The sequence below is a fragment of the Schistocerca serialis genome, chromosome 2 (assembly GCF_023864345.2).
Source record: "Schistocerca serialis cubense isolate TAMUIC-IGC-003099 chromosome 2, iqSchSeri2.2, whole genome shotgun sequence".
Taxonomy (NCBI): Eukaryota; Metazoa; Arthropoda; class Insecta; order Orthoptera; family Acrididae; genus Schistocerca; species Schistocerca serialis.
Genome location: NC_064639.1, coordinates 800,005,138 through 800,026,104, shown reverse-complemented (window position 1 = coordinate 800,026,104; position 20,967 = coordinate 800,005,138). Strand labels below are relative to the sequence as shown.

The window sequence follows — 20,967 nt, the reverse complement described above, 5'->3', positions numbered from 1 at the left end:
ATAGCTGGCAGAGGCCATCTTACAGGTAACATTGCAGTTCATCATGACAGCAGGGGAACCTTTGTCTGCAAGGAGGATGAGTAAATATATGTCTTAGGGTTGTGGACTGAGAGGTTTCTGCTCTGGCAAAGGGACATGGGACAAGTAGCAGGTGGGACATGGGACAAGTAGCAGGTACAGAATTCCTGGAAGGTAACAAGGGAGTGGTTAGGTCAAGGCAGGGGAAGTTCATAGTTGGATGGCAGTATAAACTTGGAGAGGCAAGCTTCAGTGTTGGGATTGGTTGGCTTTGATTGGAGGGTAGCAAAAAAGTGTTTCCTTTGTGGGGATTGAGAAGAGAGTAAGTCTTTGGAAAGTTCAGCTCGACTGAAACTGTGTATGTGGCTGAAAATGAGGCCTTTGGATAGGACTGAAACTTCTGTAAAACTGAGATTTTAGGTGGACAGGTTGACAACAGCATTTTGGATTTAAGTTCTAGGCTTCTGGGATGATGAGAGGGAGCTTTGTGGGGTATGACAGATGGTAAAGATCAGTATGATAGAGTCCAGGAGCTATGAGAGGTTGAGAAGGAGGGTCACTGGTGGTAGTACAGGTATTGATGGGTAGTAGTGCTCCAAGGCAGGAATAGGATGTCAGTAAATTTGATAAAAGTTCGGGGTCATGCCCATAGTTCTCTTCCATGTGTTTCATCATCATCATCAGTATTCTGCACTAGAGCAGCTCTCTATGCAATCCTGTCATTTACTATCCTCTTCATTTTCTCATAATTGTTTCCTATCCTCATACTATCCACCATCTGATATCTTCTGCATCTTCCTCTTCTTATTATTCTTCTTCCATTCACCATTCCTTCCTTAGCATCCATCAGTAAACTATCTCTTCTCACCCACTGCCCACACCAATTGTATTTCTTCATTACCTTTAAAATTTCTCTCTCTTCCCCCACTCTTTTCAAAACTTTCTCATTTCGCACTTTGTCTACCTATTTTAGACCTTTCATTCTCCTCCAAATCATCTCAAATGCTTCTGTTCTTATTTCTTCCTCTTTCCTCAGAGTCCATGTATCAGCATCAGTAGTGTAGAAGCCACCTCCAATAAAATGCCTCCTTGTAAATTGCTATAGGTGTTTTCACATCCTTATTAAAGCTCATGCCATCCATAATTATGCTTCCCATATATCTGAAAGCACTAATTTGTTCTACAACTTCCTGTCCTAACTTTATTGTTGGTCTTATATTTCTTGCACTATTTGCCATACATTTTGTCTTTTTGTTGTTTATTCTCATTCTGGATTCCTCACAGGTCTTATTTAATTAAACATTCTAATAGTAGCTATTTTCTTCTCTGCTGTAACACTGGATCATCTACAAATCAAATACCTTGTATCCTGCTACCACCAATGGACACTCCTCTTTTTCGTTTCAAACATTTTTTAATAATATTCTCCAAATATATGTTAAGCAGTACTGGTGAGAGACAGCAGCCTTGTCTCACTCCCCTTCCAAATGTGCTTTCCTCTGTCATCTCATTCCCAATCTGTACTCATGTTTTCTGTTGTAGGTGTAGGTTCTTAATCAGCCTTTTATATCTCTAGTCAACACCATTATTTTCTAGAATGTCCAGTAATTTATTCCACTGTATCCTCTCAAGGGATTTCTCCAAATCAATGACAACAGCATAAACTTCTCTTGCTCTTGCAGTGTATCTTTTACATCTAATTCTCAGCAGTCCAGTTGCAGCTCTTGTACTTTTACCCTCTTCTAAATTCATAATATTCCTCTGCAATGCTCTTTCCCATTTTTCCATGAAGACTTCTATTTATCACTCTTAGCAGAACTTTCGCTGCATGAGAAATCAAACTTTTGGTACTAAAAGCCTCACTTTTATTGGCACTGTTTTTCTTCTCAATCAGTATCATTACTGTAGCAAGAAGTCATCTGACTGTTCACCTCTTTCATACATCCTATTACGTAGATAAGTTAACTCTCACACCACTACTCCCAAGGGTCTTAAACAAATCTGCTGATAATCCTTCACTTGCTTCATGATTCTTTATCTCTCTTAAAGCCTTTTTTACTTCTCCTTCCAAGATGCAGCATCCTTTGTCCTCTTCTATAACTCTCATCTCTTCTAATTCAATATTGTTTAGTTTTTGATCAGACTCATACAGGAATTCTACAGTCTTTCCATTCCAACACCTTCTCCACTTTATGAACTATAGTACTATCACTTCTTTCTATTACAGTACCATACTTGTCCTGCTTTTGTTTGCTTCAAAGACTTGGTCAGCAGGTAGTCTATACATCATTTCGTACTTTCCTTTATTTTCTAGTTTCTATATTTCCTTACATCTCTTCTTCATCGACATCTTTCTTGCCTCTCCTCTTTCTCTCCTTAATTCATTACTCAGCTTTCTTAACATTCTTTCCCCTTCCTCAGTTCCTATTGTCTTCCATTTCCTTCTTCCTTCCATCTTACATAACACTGTCTTTGTTACCCACTCTTTCCTTATTCTTTCAAACTTCCTAACCTCTATAACTTCTTCTGCAGATTCCTTAAGGTTTTGTCTGATCCCCTTCCATTTCTCATTTCCACTCTACTCACTGGAAACTCTTATCCTATTTTGACATAAATGTGTGTTTCAACTCAGCATCAGTACCTCTGTCCTTTAGTGTTTCTATGTCTCTTGGTTTTCCTCTTCTCACTCTCTTCAATGTTATTTGCAAGTCCACTGCCACCAAGTTGTGGTCAAAATCTATGTCTACTTCAGGATATGACTGGCATTCCTCAGGCAGCTTTTGTACCTACTCTCAAAAACGATATTTTTCTTTATCTATAATTTCTTCAGTCTTTTCATAATATTCCTCTACTTCCTCATCAATCTGTTGACTTGTTGGCTCACATATTTCTATTAAAATGGCATCCTTCTTGTCACCCCTTAATCTCTTCGTCACCAGTCCATTTCCACGACATTTTTCATCAGCCATTTTCCTGTCATAATTGCCACACCAGGTGTTTGAGGGGCAGGATTTCAATTTGGGGGATATGATGTATGCATATAAACGCAGGCTTCCACAACCACTGACACATTCAATAAAAATTTTCTATGCTTGTGACCGCATTTTCAACATATATACTGTATATACCAGTACAAGACACACGAACATCTTAGAGGAACGCATGGCACTCGATATCTGTGATTTAGTGCGCCACTGTTTAACGACCACCTATTTCAGGTGGAAAGGGGAATTTTATGAACAGACAGATGGCATAGCTATGGGCTCTCCTCTCTCACCTATGCAGGAGACATCTTTATGGAAGCATTTGAAGAAACAGCACTCCAGTCCTCACCATTATGCTCAGAATGTTGGCTCTGATATGTTGATGATACTTTTGTTATCAGACCACATGGAGGGAAGGTCTATGAAATTTCCACCAACACCTCAACCAGCAGCACAGCAGAATCCAATTCAATATGGAGATAGAAAAGAATGGGGTGCTGCCCTTCCTCGATGAGGAAGTTTACAGAAAGCCTGATGGTAAACAAGGCCATAGAGTATATAAGAAGCCAACCAGTACTGACAGGTACCTGCCTGCCTCCTCCCATCATAACCCTACGCAGAAGAAATCCGCCCTGTACACTTTAACCAAGAGGGCTCCCAGGATCAGCGATAAGGAACAGCTAAAGGGTGAACTACAAAACCTTAAATTCATTTTTGAGACAATGTTTATGGAATGAAAGAAATAGACAAAACTATGGTGACAAAGAATGAAGGCATCAGAGGAGAGCAAAAGGAAGCACAAAACATCGCTCTTACCATATGTTCAAGGTGTCACTGAACAGACGGGCAAAATTCTCCACCAAGCAGGCATCAAGCCGATTTTCTGAAGCAGCAACAGAATAAAAGATATTCTTTGCACAATAAAAGATACAGTTCACAAACTACATGTTGTTGGAGTTTTAGAAATCAAGTGCAAATGTGGATTAGTGTATGTAGGCGAGACGGGGCAACCAATTAGCACACAGATATCTGAACACGAAAAATATATCCGATTAAGACAGGACACCAAGTCAGTGGTGGCAGAACTCCAGGATGAGTGCGGTAAACATATTGATTTTGGTCAAGCACGCATACTGGCAAAACAGCCTCTTACTTTCAGGAGGAAGATTAGAGAGGCAATAGAAATAGCCAAGCAACCGGGCAACATGAACAGAGAAGACAGGTACTGACTTCCGACGTCTTGGCTGCCAGCAATAACAGTGCTACAGGACAATAGCTCACGTGAAGCAATAAATACAGGTGCATAGGAGACCGCAGCAGCCACAGATCCATAGAGTATTGGCGCACCTCAGCCAGGGCTAGAAAGCAGGAGAACAATGCTATGTCACAGCTGCTGCCTGGTTTTCCATTTGCTGATTTCCTCCAATGACAAGCAGTAATGCAAACACCAATCAAAATGTCAGGTTTCAAACACCAATCAAAATGTCAGGTTTCCATCAATGAAAAGAAATAATAAAAACACCAATAAAGACTTCTAACATACCTCCCCTTCATCCTAAACAGCCTATCAGAATTAGACAACAGCCATGTCTGCAGGTATATAAAAAACAAAGTTCAGCAGTAAACAAAAACACCCTGAAGAAGCTTGCTTGCAACAGGGACCGAAACGTCGGTAGTTCTATACAGATTGACAATGTGATCACAAACCCAGAAAAAATTTATTGAATGATGTATGTAGTTTGTATTGTAAAACTGCACTGAGTGGAGGTGATTCAGTAACACCTGTATCATGGAGACTTGTTTCTATGTATGAACTTAGCAAGAGACAGGGATTGGCAGAATCTGAAAATTTGGAGATCATTGTCGAAAGAGAGGGACATTTTACAGTTAGACTTTTTTTTGGGGGGTGGGGTGGGGGGGAAGGGGATTCTAGGGTTAGCCTTGTACATGGCTTTTCAAAACCCATAAACCCAACAATCCTGGATACCCTGTACTAGTTGGTTACTATGTACCTGTTGAAAGAATCTCCACTCTTGTTGAGCAGCACCTCCAAACAACTGTCTGTAGCCTAATTTCCCATACTAAAGATGCAAACCACTTTCTTCACTGACTCTCACAAATCTCCATCCCATTACCGCCTTGATCCCTATTCAATACTGTTGATGCCACTGGCCTGTCAACTAATACTTCCGATGCCCATGTAGCTATTGAACATTCTCTTTCACAATCTTCTTCCAATTCCAAACCCACCATTTCATGGCTAATTATATTCTCAAACATAACTGTTTCTCCTCTGAGGAGAAAACATAGAAACAACCAGCATACAGTCATGGGCACCCAATGGTACCCTCCCAAGCCAACCTATTTACGGACCATCTCTTCAAGATTTTGACCCGAGATTTAGACAGCTTACCCTCATTCCTCCACAACTTCAACACCTTCGCATTGGCACAACATGTCATCTTCCTCGACATTGACCTCCACCACTGTGATGGTTCCATTTACATATCTGTCCATATCAAGTCCAGTAACCATCAACAATACCTGCAGTTTGACAGCTATCATCCCTTCCACACTCCCATATAATCTGGCCACCATGGAGGGTGAATTTGCGGTGATGAGAACTCCCATATGCTGAGGATCTCACTAAGACTAAAGATCATAGACTGACACTATCCCCCATCACTAAAATGCAGACATATTTGTTGTGCCATTCCCTCACCTGCCTCTAATCCTCCCACCACCTCCAAGAACCAGCTGGGCCATTCCATACTAAGTGGTCTAAATAGTTCCCACAAGACCATCATGGATTTTGATGAAATATTGTGTGAACATTTGCACATGTTCCCAATGAACATTGGAAAAGTTGGATGCTGATTAATTCAATACTTCCATAGGTATATAACAATATTAGAGATGGAAAGTTGCCACTCACCATATAGCGGAGACGCTGAGTCGCGATAGGCACAACAAAAAGATTCACACAATTATAGCTTTCGGCCATTAAGGCCTTTGTCAGCAATAGACACACATACAGACATGCACACACACACTCAGGCAAATTCAACTTGCAAACATGTCTGCAGTCTCCGACAAGTTGTCTCAGACTGCAGACATATGTGAAAGTTGCATTTGCATGAGTGTCTGTGTGCGTGTGTGTCTATTGCTGACAAGAGCCTTAATGGCCACCTTGTACAACATTTTGTGCCCTCTTAATCAAAATAATATTTTTAAAAAATTCTGAGACTGCAGGTACATGTGCAAGTTGTGTTTGCATGAGTGTGTGTATGCGCGCATGTGTGTATGTGTGCCTGTTGCTGACAAACTCCTTAATGGCCAAAAGCTATAATTGTGTGAATCTTTTTGTTGTGCCTATTGAGACTCAGCATCTCCACTATATGGTGAGTGCCAGCTTACCTTCTCTAATATTGTTAGCCGGCCAGAGTGGCTGAGTGGTTCTAGGTGCTTCAGTCTGGAACCGCGCGACCATTACGGTCGCAGGTTCGAATCCTGCCTCGGGTATGGATGTGTGTGATGTCCTTAGGTTAGTTAGGTTTAAGTAGTTCTAAGTTCTAGAGGACTGATGACCTCAGATGTTAAGGTCCATAGTGCTCAGAGTCATTTGAACCATTTTTTAATATTGTTACATTCCATCCTGGATTTTCCATAGTTTGATTCTTCCATAGGTATAGTCATTTGTTTTACCCCACAGTGCAGCTATCAACAGTGCACCTGTGAGGTTTCAGCAACTTGGACGTAATATCTCTGGCAATATTTCTTTGAAAGAAACAAAACTAGGTCACCTTGTACAACATTTTGTGCCCTCTCAATCAAAATAATAATAAAAAATTTCTGATGTTTTTGGATTTGGATAATTTGAAGCAAAGCTGGCCAAAAAACAGACATCAGCTTTTTATATATCCAGAAGTAATTGTGGGATGTACCTAAAACTTCCCATGTGCTAACTTACCAATAAAAAATCTTAGAATATAAAATTTTATTCTCGTATTGCTTTCCAATAGTTTACAAACTGAAGGGAAAAGTGACAATTTTTCTAAAAACACCTAAAAAGGCTATTATTTGGTCCACTTCTGCCAACTCTTTTAAACTGTTTTCATTATAAAGACCATGTTTTAAACTGCTTAAAAATATACAGGGTGTTACAAAAAGGTACGGCCAAACTTTCAGGAAACATTCCTCACACACAAATAAAGGAAAGATGTTATGCGGACATGTGTCCGGAAACGCTTTATTTCCATGTTAGAGCTCATTTTAGTTTCGTCCACCTACACTCTATGGAGCACATTATCACGATTTCATACGGGATACTCTACCTGTGTTGCTAGAACATTTGCCTTTACAAGTACGACACAACATGTGGTTCATGCACGATGGAGCTCCTGCACATTTCAGTTGAAGTGTTTGTACGCTTCTCAACAACAGATTCGGTGACCGATGGATTGGTAGAGGCGGACCAATTCCATGGCCTCCATGCTCTCCTGACCTCAACCCTCTTGACTTTCATTTATGGGGGTATTTGAAAGCTCTTGTCTACGCAACCCCAGTACCAAATGTAGAGACTCTTCGTGCTCATATTGTGGACGGCTGTGATACAATATGCCATTCTCCAGGGCTCCATCAGCGCATCAGGGATTCCATGCGATGGAGGGTGGGTGCATGTATCCTCGCTAACGGAGGACATTTTGAACATTTCCTGTAACAAAGTGTTTGAAGTCATGCTGGTACGTTCTGTTGCTGAGTGTTTCCATTCCATGATTAGTGTGATTTGAAGAGAAGTAATAAAAAGGAAAGATGTTATGCGGACATGTGTCCGGAAATGCTTAATTTCCATGTTAGAGCTCATTTTAGTTTCATCCACCTACGCTCTATGGAGCACGTTATCACGATTTCATACGGGATACTCTACCTGTGTTGCTAGAACATTTGCCTTTACAAGTACGACACAACATGTGGTTCATGCACGATGGAGCTCCTGCACATTTCAGTTGAAGTGTTTGTACGCTTCTCAACGACAGATTCGGTGACCGATGGATTGGTAGAGGCGGACCAATTCCATGGCCTCCATGCTCTCCTGACCTCAACCCTCTTGACTTTCATTTATGGGGGTATTTGAAAGCTCTTGTCTACGCAACCCCAGTACCAAATGTAGAGACTCTTCGCGCTCGTATTGTGGACGGCTGTGATACAATACGCCATTCTCCAGGGCTCCATCAGCACATCAGGGATTCCATGCGATGGAGGGTGGATGCATGTATCCTCGCTAACGGAGGACATTTTGAACATTTCCTGTAACAAAGTGTATGAAGTCACGCTGGTACGTTCTGTTGCTGAGTGTTTCCATTCCATGATTAGTGTGATTTGAAGAGAAGTAATAAAATGAGCTCTAACATGGAAAGTAAGCGTTTCCGGACACATGTCCACATAACATATTTTCTTTCTTTGTGTGTGAGGAATGTTTCCTGAAAGTTTGGCCGTACCTTTTTGTAACACCCTGTATATGGTTTTGCAATGCAAGCCTATAAAGCCCTAAAAACTAATGATATGGTGGAGGTCCATTGAAAATGGGCCCATATTCCACTGGAACTCAAGTTAAATCTGCCATTTTTTATTATGTCCTACAACTATTTCGTACTTTCTGTGGAAGATGATATCAAAAGTCCTGATGCCTATGAAATGAGCTTAAGTCAGAAAAACTGCGAGTAAGTAAGCTTTTTTGTTTTTTTGGACATCTCTACAGAATCAGCACAACATTCTTTTTGTAAAAAATGAAATGAAATACTGAATAGTTTTCTCTTTTGTGGCTATAATAATCTGAGGTAATCACAGTTTAAAAAAGTAATTTTTTGAGTTCTGTGTTATTAAAATTTCTTTTCAAACAATCCCATCAGTGACTGTCGTGACCAGCAGTGTAGTTTTGCTCACTATATTCTACAGCAAACTAATGAGCACTGTTTTTAAAATTCAAGTAGCTTGAAGTAAACACAATTTAAGAATCCTAAAAGAGACCTCCTCTAGCTATGGCCTCTGACACTTATACAAATGTATTGGCTTGGGATCCTGTGTAAAAAATAAAAAAAATAAAAAATAAAAAAAAAAATCAGACTTTTAGGAATCTGTGGTACAGAAACTCACCAGTGGCTCCTGTTGTACAGCTACTGAGCATGGCCCCTATGGTTATGGGGATGTTGGTCTTCTAATCTCAAAAGGAACCAGCAGTGGTTAAGCCACCATGGACCATACCAATACATTTACACAATTTTTCATGTGCATGCTAATATTCCACATTAACAACAAACTAGCTATAACTTTAACCAGAATTAAAGTAGCACATCAGTAGCATTACAGAATAAAAATACACACTAATAATGCTCTAAAACATGAATCCATATCAAAAAATGTCATGGAGACAACTGTGAACTTCACCAAAATTTACACAATGTGACAGTAGTGCTGCAGTTGTTATGCAACTACTTTACTGCCATGATCTCTGCTGCTTTTGTAATGCACAGTTAAATAATAAAGGTTGTAACTAGTTTTATTCTGTAGTTATAGCAGCAAAACAGACACAATGAGTTGTGACAAAATACACCCATTTTTTGAAGTTTTTCAAGTTATTTGGACTTTATCTCACTTACCAGTCATCAAGACTTTTGATACTGCCTTCCCCGAAGTGTACTAATCAATTGTAGAACATAATGAAAGATGCCAGATTTAATATCAGTACCAGGGCTCATTTTCAATGCACCTCCAGCTTCCAGCTTGTCATTGTGTTTTGGAGGGCTTATTTGGTCACAATGGAAAATGGGTTTTAAAGAGTTTGCAGTGAGCACTTTTTTTTTTGTAAAAGTGTGATAATTTGTAAACTATAGGAAAGCATCAGGAGAATGAAATTTTATATTCTGACCTTCTGTTGGTAAGTTTACATGTGCAAAGTTCCAGGTATATCTCATAATTACTTCCAGAGATATGAAATGGTGAATTTCATAAAATGCTTAACTGCAAATTTTTTCATATGTCTATTTTTTCGGCTGACTTTGCTTCACCCCATCACTGTTTTTTAGTGCATTGTATGCGCACAGTGCAAAAGTAAATATAGTTTTTATGTGGTTTAGGACATGGTCTTTCTAATAAAAATGGTTTAAAAAAGTTTGCAGAAGATTCTTTTTTGCAAGAGTGGGCCAAAAAGAGCTATTTCTTTTCTAAAAATGTCGTCAACTTAGTCCTCAATTTTTAAACTAAGTTACTGGAAAGCATTAGGAGGATGCAATTTTATATTCTGAGACTTTGTGTTGGTAAGTTAGTACATGCAAAATTTTCAGGTACATCCCACAATTACTTCCACCAATATGAAAAGCTAACTTCACATTTTTTCTAAGCATCTATTCTTTCGGCCAACATTACTTCCAATTATCCATATGAAAATCACTCAAGAAAACTTTTTTTTATTATTACTTTGATTAAGAGAATGCAAAAAGTTGTGCAAGTTGGGCTAGTTTTGTTTCTTTCAAGAAAATATTACTGGAGATATTATGTTACAAAGTTACTGAAAACTCATGGGTGCACGTTAATAGGTGCACTATGAGGTGAAACAAATTACTGCATCTCTGGCATATTGAATTAATAACCATGAAACTTAGGATGTTCATTGGGAACATGTGTGACTGCACATACAAAATTTCATCAAAATCCATGATGATCATGTGGGACCACTTAGCATGGAATGACCCAGCTACAAAGGACTACTCCTCTCATCACCCAGTACTATCCCCAAAGGGAACAAATGAACCATATCATTTATAAGGCCTTTGACAGTTTAGCATCATACCCTGGAATGAGGAATACTGTACCCAGTATCCTTCCCATCCCTCTTAATGTGGCATTCCACAGTCCATCCAATCTAACCAATATTTTGATCCATCCTTATGCCACACCCACTCCTACCCATTGTCACACAAGTTATATCCTTGTGGGAGACCTCAAAGCAAGATTTGTCCAATACAGCCACCCAGTACATCCTACTCAGGTCCCTTCACAATTTTATCTTATCTCATCACAGTCAGGGCCTCCTGTGAAAATAAGTCATGTAATTACCAGCTTTGTTGCAATTTGTACACTTTATTGAATGTGGATATGACTGTCAACCGGTTGCTCAGCCAAGTGAATGGCCACTTTCAAACTGTGGCCAAGAGCAGAGTTGAACACCCGGTGGCAGTATACAGTGCTGCAACATGCTCTATTTCAATCTTCTCTAAATTATATAGATGGAAGTAGTCCTTGAAACACTTCCTTTGCGCATATAAACCTCTGGACCTCATTTTTCACACCCACCGCCACCCTGTCTCAAAACCCTAACTTCATTTATCCTGTGCATAAACTCTTCTTCCCATAATCTCCTCTTCTTCTGTTCTGTCATAATCACCCAATTCACTCCTGTATGGCATTTTCACTATCATCATGCACTGCATGAACTCATTATTGTCAGCTGCATTCCTATTGCATGCACCTGCTGCCTCTCCGTCCTACATTTGTATATTGTGTAGGTGAGGCCTTCCTCTAAGCCATCAGCCACCCTTCTGTAACTCTTCCTCCTGCTTCTCTTTTCACTCCACCTGACACAACTCCTCACCCAGTAAATATGCAGTTCCAAGATTGTGAATCTAGTTAGCACAATGTAACTGCACAGGTGTGTGTGTGTGTGTGTGTGTGTGTGTGTGTGTTTGTTTGTGTGTGTGTGTGTGTGTGTGTGTGTGTGTGTGTAAGGAGGGGGGGGGGGGGGGGGGATGCATGCTGTAGCTCAAAAATGGATTGCTCCGGAAGCTAACAAAGTTTCAATTCTTGTTAAAGTGCTTATTGGCTACTCTAACCCTCTGCTATTTAGTGCACTGTTACAAGTTTTCAATGGTTATCCATCGCTATTTTCTTATCAATTTTTTAGTTTAAATTTCATTTCCCATTTCATTATCTTTGCTAATTAGGAAACAAAGCTTCTCTTACTATGTACGATGCGTGTGACGAGGGCCTCCCATCGGACAGACCGCCCACCTGGTGCAAGTCTTTCGATTTGACGCCACTTCGGCGACCTGTGCGTCGATGGAGATGAAATGATGATGATTAGGACAACACAAAACCCACTCTCTGAGTGGAGAAAATCTCCGACCCAGCCGGGAATCGAACACGGGTCCTTAGGATTGACAGTCTGTCGCGCTGACCACTCAGCTACCAGGGGCGGACTTCTCTAACTAATACTTACTTGAATAGGTCTGTTCTATTCTGTTCCAGATACCTTTGGGGTCACAACGCTGTCCTCTAGATTCTGTTTTACTTTAACATCAATGATAGATAACTTATGATATTCTCTTACTAATTTCAAGTGAACAATACAATAATGTTGTCACATGTATTAGAATATGCTCAAAAGCACAAAATATTACAGTTTTCCAAAGTAATGTTTTGGAATGTGATAATGAAGTGGAAACATGAAGGGACACATACAGAACAAAAGCATACTGGCTGACCCCGTCTGTTGACTGACAGACCGCCGACAGTTGAAGAGGGTCATAATGTGTAATAGGCAGACATCTAATCCCGACCACCACACAGGAATCCCAATCTGCAACTGCAAGTACTAGGCGGGAGGTGAGAAAATTTGGATTTCATGGTTGAGTGGCTGCTCATAAGTCACACATCATGCTGGTAAATGCCAAACAGCACCTTGCTTGGTGTAAGGAGCGTAAACATTGGACAATTGAACAATGGAAAAACATTGTGTGGAGTGATGAATCAAGGTACACAATGAGGCAGTCCAATGGCAGGGTATGGGTTTGGTGAATGCCCGGTGAATATCATGTGCCAGCATGTGTAGTGCCAACAATAGAATTCGGTGGTGTTATGATGTGGTCATGTTTTTCAAGGAGGGGGCTTGCACCCATTGTCGTTTTGCATGGCACTATCACAGCCCAGGCCTACATTGATGTTTTAAGCACCTTCTTGCTTCCGACTACTGAAGAGCAATTTGGGGATGGCGACTGCATCTTTCAACACAACTGAGCACCTGTTCATAATGCACGGCCAGTGGCAGAGTGGTTACATGACAATAACACTGGACTGGCCTGCACAGAGTCCTGACCTAAATCCTATAGAACACCTCTGGGGTGTTTTGGAATGCCTACTTCATGCCAGGCATTATCGACCGACATCGATACCTCTCCTCAGTGCAGCACTCCGTGAAGAATGGACTGCCATTCTCCAAGAAACCTTCCAGCACCTGATTGGACATATGCCTGCAAGAGTGGAAGCCACATCGAGGCTAAAGGTGGGCCAACACCATATTGAATTCCAGCATTACTGATGGAGGATGCTGTGAACTTGTAAGTCACTTTCAGCAAGGTGTCCAGATGCTTTTGATCACATAGTGTTTCTAGTATTTTCATAGAGATAAACAGTATATATTAAACATGAGACAGTGTTCTCAAGCAGGGAGCCATAGGTTAGTTTATGTAATTTAGTAACTGGTTTAAATTTAATGAACACCTGATCAGGGAATGTATAACATTATGACACACCATACTTCTGTTTCCACCTGATGATTCTGCAGACTCCGTGGGTATTATAGTGACATCTTTCATGTCTATCTTCCACAGCAAGCATGCAAGCTTGTGTTCATATCTGTAGTGCCTGCAACAATAAGTTTTCATAGTATTCAAGAGTTAGTAATATCGGACTGTACATATAACTATATATTACAGTAATTATTTTTACAAACACATTAGTAACCTTAATTACACTAACACATATTACACCATGAAACAAAATTGATACTATTTCAGTACTGACATTATAAAATTATTTCCCTTTTAAACTTGACTTATTTTTGTTCAAGATATTGAAAATGCAACAGAAACAATTTTCATGTTTACACTACAAACACAGAAAATAGGTCATTATTGTGTGTTCCATTAGCACTAAATTCATTAGACATGATGAATATGCTTAATTTTGCTCAGCTGGAGCAGGGAACTGGGTGCAGCTACTATCAAGAAATAATCATGATATTTACCTGAAGTGATATAGGGAAACTGTGAAAACTTATTTCAGAATGACTGGATAGTGATTTGAATTCAAGACCTCCAAAATATGAGCAACTTACATACAATATACACATATGCAAACAACCCCAACTTACCAGTTATCATAACAGCCATGGAAGGGATAAAAGTAATAGGTACACAATACAGACAATGGCAGTGAATATTAAGTCTTGTGGATATAACACTGCTATACTGGAAGTTTTACATAACATAGAGCAAAGAAATATGCATGAGGCAATTCCTGAATGAAGTAATAGTTAAAATAAGGGAAAGGTAACCACTCTCCCATAAGTCTTGCCAAGGCCACAAGAGTGTGCATTTGGATGTACTTGTGGTTCGATGTGTGAATGTGTACTTTTGCTACAAAGCCAGCAAGAGCAAAAAAGCTACTGTGATGCTGTTTTCTGTTATTTGTTTCTGTGCCTCATGCACCATTTCACTATAGGTGAGTGGTTGGGTTTCCCTTATTTTATAAATATTCATGGGAGATTGTGGAATGTACAAGTGAGACATAAAATGATGAATCAGAGTGTGAAGTGTATTTGACTTGTAATCATGTATGATTTTCTCCTTCCACTGTTACTCTTTAAAAACACTGGGGAGCCATCCTAACCTATGGGCACTATATCCTCATCCATAGGACAGGGAGATTGATGGGAGTTATGACCTACATGCACATACCTCACTCATTGGTGTAATATGTGTGCCACAAAAGGAGGTCAGGTGGCCTGGAGGAGCCACACAAACACTCTCATGTTTGTGGAGTGTACCTCAAAGAATTGGTTGGAGCAAATTGCACATTTACATTATGAGATGAACAGAAAGATGCACATGATAAGACTACAAGTTCCTGTACAGTTTGCTAATGAGAAACAATGGCATATATTGTATACTGTGCTTATCTCTGGATCACCTGATGACCAGGCATACACATGTGACAGTGGCTTCTGTACAACAAAGTGAAGAGGTGGTCCTGGATGGTGTGGCTACTTCCAGGTGTTGTCATCCAGCATTTAATTGGCAAGAGATATGCAGCACTGAGTCCTACGTACCTGACATAACAATTTACAACAGTCAATGGTGATCACTGTCATCAATTGCTGCCCTTAGCATCTGACACATGCAGGTGCCTCTCCAGTCATCTGGAATTCTTTCTTCCTGAAAGATCTGTTGCTTAAAATCCCACAGTATGTCCAACCCTTCTTCACTTAGACACTCAAACTACAACAGAGATTTCATCAGGACCCGGGACTTTTCCACTTTTCATGTTTTTAAAATCTGCTAAGGTTCTTCTCTGGTTATACCTACGATCATGTTCTGGAAGGCATTATCAGAGACTGACCATGGATTTTCCTCATTGAGCAGATGTTCAAAGAATTTCTCCCATCTTTTCTTACTACTGCTGTTCTCTTGGAGTATCATTGCCTCCTCATTCTTTGTTTGTCTGATATGTGTGAAATCTTCTATTGTCTTGTCTTGTGCTCTGTCTACAATCATGTCTGGAAGGCAACACCATTATCAGAGACTGACCGTGGATATTCCTCATTGAGCAGATGTTCAAAGAATTTCTCCCATCTTTTCTTACTACTGCTGTTCTCTTGGAGTATCGTTGCCTCCTCATTCTTTGTTTGTCTGATATGTGTGAAATCTTCTATTGTCATGTCTTGTGCTCTGTCTATCCTAAAAATCTAGGCACCCACTTTCTTTGTCTCTAGTACCCCAGAAAACCTATTCCATGGAGTTACCTTTGCTTTTGACTCACCCCTTTTAGCAGTTTTATTTGCCTATCTGTAACTATCTCTAACTTTCCTGAGCTTTTTGGCTACAATATAGCAGGTCAGCAACTGGAAGCAGTTAATTCCATAAGTTATCTGGGAGTACACATTAGGAGTGATTTAAAATGGAATGATCATATAAAGTTAATCGGCGGTAAAGCAGATGTCAGACAGATTCACTGGAAGAATCCTAAGGAAATGCAGTCTGGAAACAAAGGAAGTAGGTTACAGTACGCTTGTTCACCCACTGCTTGAATACTGCTCAGCAGTGTGGGATCCGTACCAGATAGGATTGATAGAAGAGATAGAGAAGATCCAACGGAGAGCAGCGCGCTACATTACAGGATCATTTAGTAATCGCGAAAGCATTACGGAGATGATAGATAAACTCCAGTGGAAGACTCTGCAGGAGAGACGCTCAGTAGCTCAGTACGGGCTTTTGTTGAAGTTTCAAGAACATACCTTCACCGAGGAGTTAAGCAGTATATTGCTCCCTCCTACGTATATCTCACAAAGAGACCATGAGGATAAAATCAGAAAGATTAGAGCCCACACAGAGGCATACCGACAAGCCTTCTTTCCACGAACAATACAAGACTGGAAGACTACATGGGTTGTAAGATGGCGGCGCGTGTAGACGTACTAATAAACCGATCCGCGGAAAATTACGAGTTTTTAAATCCTGTGTGTGTAAAATGCAGTAAGAAGGTGAAATATGGTGCTAAATTATGTTCGTGGTCACAGAAATGGATCCATTGTCAATGTTTAAATGTCGTAGAGGAAAAAAACATGACCTGTGACTGTGGAAATGTGATCTGTAACTATCGTCATACCACTTCCACCACCAAACACAGCAACTGAAAATTTCCAACAAGAAAATGAAACTGAATCACTGACAACAGGTCCAGCACTAGAATCTCCACTTTCGTCAAAAACAGCTGAGATAAATGATTCAACTAGGACAGAAGTTTCCAAAGCAGCTTCAGCAGAAGCAGCTACATACTACGCACCTGCATCATTAACAAGAAAAAAAACGCCTGATGTGCCAACAGCCAAAGACCTCCTCAGTCTTCAACAGTGAAAGACTTTTCACCAGCTTCACCATCATCAGCAGTAACAGAAGCAAACAGAAGAAGCACAAGAACCAGGAAACTTTCAACTCTGCAGGATTTTTGGTACCCGGCCTCAGTTACAAGACTAACATAAGGTAGATACCTTCAGATACACCAACTTCCAAGTCAAACCGGCAACAGACTCACCTCCACTGTCATCAACAGAAGAATAACCATGCCACCAGCTCATCTGAAGGATTTTTTAGCATCAGGTGTAAAGGGAAAGGCGCCACCAAGATAAGTGAAAACCAATGCCTAACAGTGTTTCACCAAAACATTCAAGCCATAAAGAACAAAACACAACAGCTAGAAGTAGAATTGGAAAAATTTGATAGCCAAATTTTGTGTATCACTGAACACTGGTGCAAAGGGAAGCAAACTGAACACATTGCATTAGCCTCATTTGACCTTGCATGTTACTATAGCAGAATCTCAATGAATGGTGGAGGTTCATGTATCTATGTAAAAAAAGGTATGTCATTTAAAGTAAGATATGATCTTTTAGATCTAGGTGAGGACAAACATTTCGAACTTTCCGCTGTTGAAATAATAGGACCTGGCATAGCAAAAAAATTAGTCATATTTTGTGTGTACCACTCTCCTAGTGGAGACATTGATATATTCTTCTCAAAACTGAATCAAAGCTTAGACAAGGTTTCTGGACCAAAAGCAAATGTAATTATCTGTGGTGACTTAAACGTTAATATGATGAAGCCTGATAAGGCTAGCAACATATATGTGAATATTCTAAGCTGTTATGGAATATCCTCCCTTGTTAATTGTCCAACTAGAATAACGAAAGAATCCTCCTCATCTATAGATCATGTAGCTACAGATATTGATAGTAAAAAATGTCATATTGTTGTCCAAAACCTGGGCCTAGCAGACCACCTCTGCCAGATCTTAAAAACTAACATTCATGTAGAAACTCCTCCTAAACTTTGTACATACAAAAGAATGTTTTCCAAATCAGCCCTGCATCAGTTTAAATCCCAGCTAGAATATGAAGATTGGAGGGCAGTCTATGCAGAAACCAACGCAAATCAGAAATTTATCAAGTTCATGTCAATTTTTAAACTCAGATTTGAAGAGATGTTTCCCAAAACTCTTTATCAAATTAAAACTTCAAAGAGAAATCAGTGGGTGACTACAGGTATTAAAAAATCCTCAGAAACTCTTAGATATCTCAACTCCAAAAAAAAAAAAAATCAATCTAACCCAGAAGTTCTGCAATCCTACAAAAAGTACAGGAAAATTTACAGAAAGGTGTTGCTAGCCGCAAAAAAACTTTCAAACAACAAAATATTACTTGAAGCTGAAAACAAGAGCAAAGCAGCCTGGAACATCGTCAAACAGGAAACATCTAACTCTGCTAAAAAGGACCTCAATTCACATATTAAAAACAAGGATGTACCAGTAGGTAACCCTAAAAAATTAGCTGATTTTGTAAACTCATATTTCAGTAGTATTGCAAAAAAATTACAGCAGAAATTTCCAGACACGTATGATTTACCTACTCAGAACCGGCCAACAAACTCAATGGTGCTCTTGCCAACTACAGAAAGGGAAGTGGCACTAGTAGTACACCAACTAAAAAATAAAACTTCAGTAGGACTTGATGAAATCCCAGTCTGCGTAATTAAAGATTGTATAGACTCCATAAAGGGCCCATTAACAGACATAATTAATGAATCTTTCGAATCTGGATACTTTCCAGAGTACCTAAAACAAGCAAAAGTTATACCTATCCTTAAAAACGGAGATGTGGGAAATGTAGAGAACTACAGGCCGATCTCTATACTGTCTATCATTTCTAAAATAATAGAAATACTAGTCAAAAAGAGACTGCTAAATTACCTGAATAAATATAATCTTCTTTTCAATGACCAATTTGGTTTTAGGCCCGGAAAAGGCACACAATATGCTATAGCACAGTTCACTAAAGTAATTTTAGAAGCACTGGACAAAGGAGAAAATGTAAGTGGTATCTTTTTAGACTTGTCCAAGGCCTTTGATACAGTTGACCACAAAATCTTACTTCATAAATTAGGGCAAATAGGAATAAGAGGTGTGACAAAGAAGTGGTTCAAATCAAACTTGGAAAACAGAGTTCAACGAGTTGAGATATCACAAGTTTCAAACAATTCCCTTATAAAACACCTGTCTGACCCAGAAAATGGAAGTGTATTAGGCCCAATATTGTTTCTTATATACATTAACGACTTTCCACAAAGTATCAGACATGGCGAAAAAATACTTTTTGCTGATGACAGCAACATAGTAATAACAGGTGAAAATCCAACACAACTGTCAGAAAGAGCAAACGAGGCTCTCAATGATGTCCATAATTGGTCATTAAAAAATAAAGTAACCCTAAATGTAAAGAAAACTAACTATATTAACTTCCAATTGAACAAAAAACACAATGCCACTAGAATAAAAGTTAATAATAATGAATTAGAATGTGTAACAAGTACCAAATTCTTAGGGATGAATGTAGACAGCCAAATGAAATGGACGAACCATGTCAACATTTTGGCAAAGAAATTATCCACAGCATGCTATGCTCTTAGAATCCTTGCACCGGTATGCAATAATAACTGTCTTAAAATAACAAATTACGGATATCTACACTTGGTCCTCAGCTATGGGATCATGTTTTGGGGAACAAGTGCCAGTAACATACAAACTGTGTTCAAAGTACAAAAAAGAGCCATAAGGATAATAACAAATAGCAACAACAGGGCCAACTGTCTAGAATTATTTAGAAAGCTAGGAATTCTAACTGTTTCTTGTGAGTATATCTTTCAGAACATAATGTTCATTAAGAAAAATCTCAACATGTACAACACAAACAGCTTAATACATGACCATGAAACAATAGCTTGTAACCACCTCCATCTAGATAGAAAGAACAAGGCAAAGACGCAAAAAAGTATATTTTACAATGGGATAAAACTGTACAACAAATTACCACAAGAAATTAAAAAAATAAATGAGCCTCTCACTTTCAGACAAAAGCTTAAAACCTTTTTAGTAAGTAGAAGTTGTTATACTGTAAAAGAATATTTAACATAGATGTAGATTATTAGCAACGTATGACATTATCACCAAAATATTATGTAATTATAAATATGTGTATGACTAGTTATAAAAACTACACAAAATATGAGAAACCTGTTTAAAAATATGAGAAACCGTTTAATTGTAAATGTAAATGTGTGCTCATGTGTTGTAATCTGACGTCATCCATACAATATTTATTGTTCCATGGATGAATAAATAAATAAATAAACAAATAAATAAAAATAGAAGGGAGTAGAGGTACTCAAGGTACCCTCCGCCACACACCGTCAAGTGGCTTGTGGAGTATGGATGTAGATGTAGACCTTTCTGCCTTATTTCTCCATTGTACCTCATTGCTCCACCAGCATGTCTCTCTGTATACAGGGGTTCTTTTACCAAACCGAGCAGGGTGGCACAGTGATTAGCATAGTGGACTTCCATTTGGGAGGCTGACAGTTCAAATCTGCAGCCAGGCATCCAGATTTTGGTTTTTATTGATTTCTGTAATACACTACTAGCTGCTATTGGGATTGTTCCTTCGAAAGGGCATGGCCTATTTCTTTCCCCATCCTTGAAACAGTCCAAATTTATGCTCAGTCTCTAATGACCTTGATGCTGAGAGCCCACTGAACCTTCATCTTTCTTCCTTCCTTTACCCAATGTTTTTCCAAGTATCTCTTCAACTACTTTCCCAATAGCACCAACATTTGTATCTCAGCACTTCCATACTTCTGGCACTGGTAATAACTCTTGCAGAACCTTCACTCTGAACTTGCTTTTTACTCCAGGTACTTCAGTCTCCATTATGTGTTGTATATTAATGACCTTGCAGACAAAATTAATATTAAAATCTGTCTTTTTGCAGATGGTGCAGTTATCTATAATTAAGTACTATCTGAGACAA

The 20,967-nt window shown here is 39.3% G+C and overlaps 1 protein-coding gene across 1 annotated transcript in view; it reads right to left on the bottom strand.

Moving 5' to 3' along the window:
- The window catches only part of LOC126456431 (guanylate cyclase 32E-like), a 566,897-nt gene that overhangs the window by 253,176 nt on the left and 292,754 nt on the right, over nucleotides 1-20,967 (bottom strand). Inside the window, exon 12 of the mRNA XM_050092180.1 lies at nucleotides 13,586-13,697. Within this exon, the coding sequence (XP_049948137.1) occupies nucleotides 13,586-13,697 (112 nt within the window). The remainder of the gene's footprint in view (nucleotides 1-13,585; nucleotides 13,698-20,967) is intronic.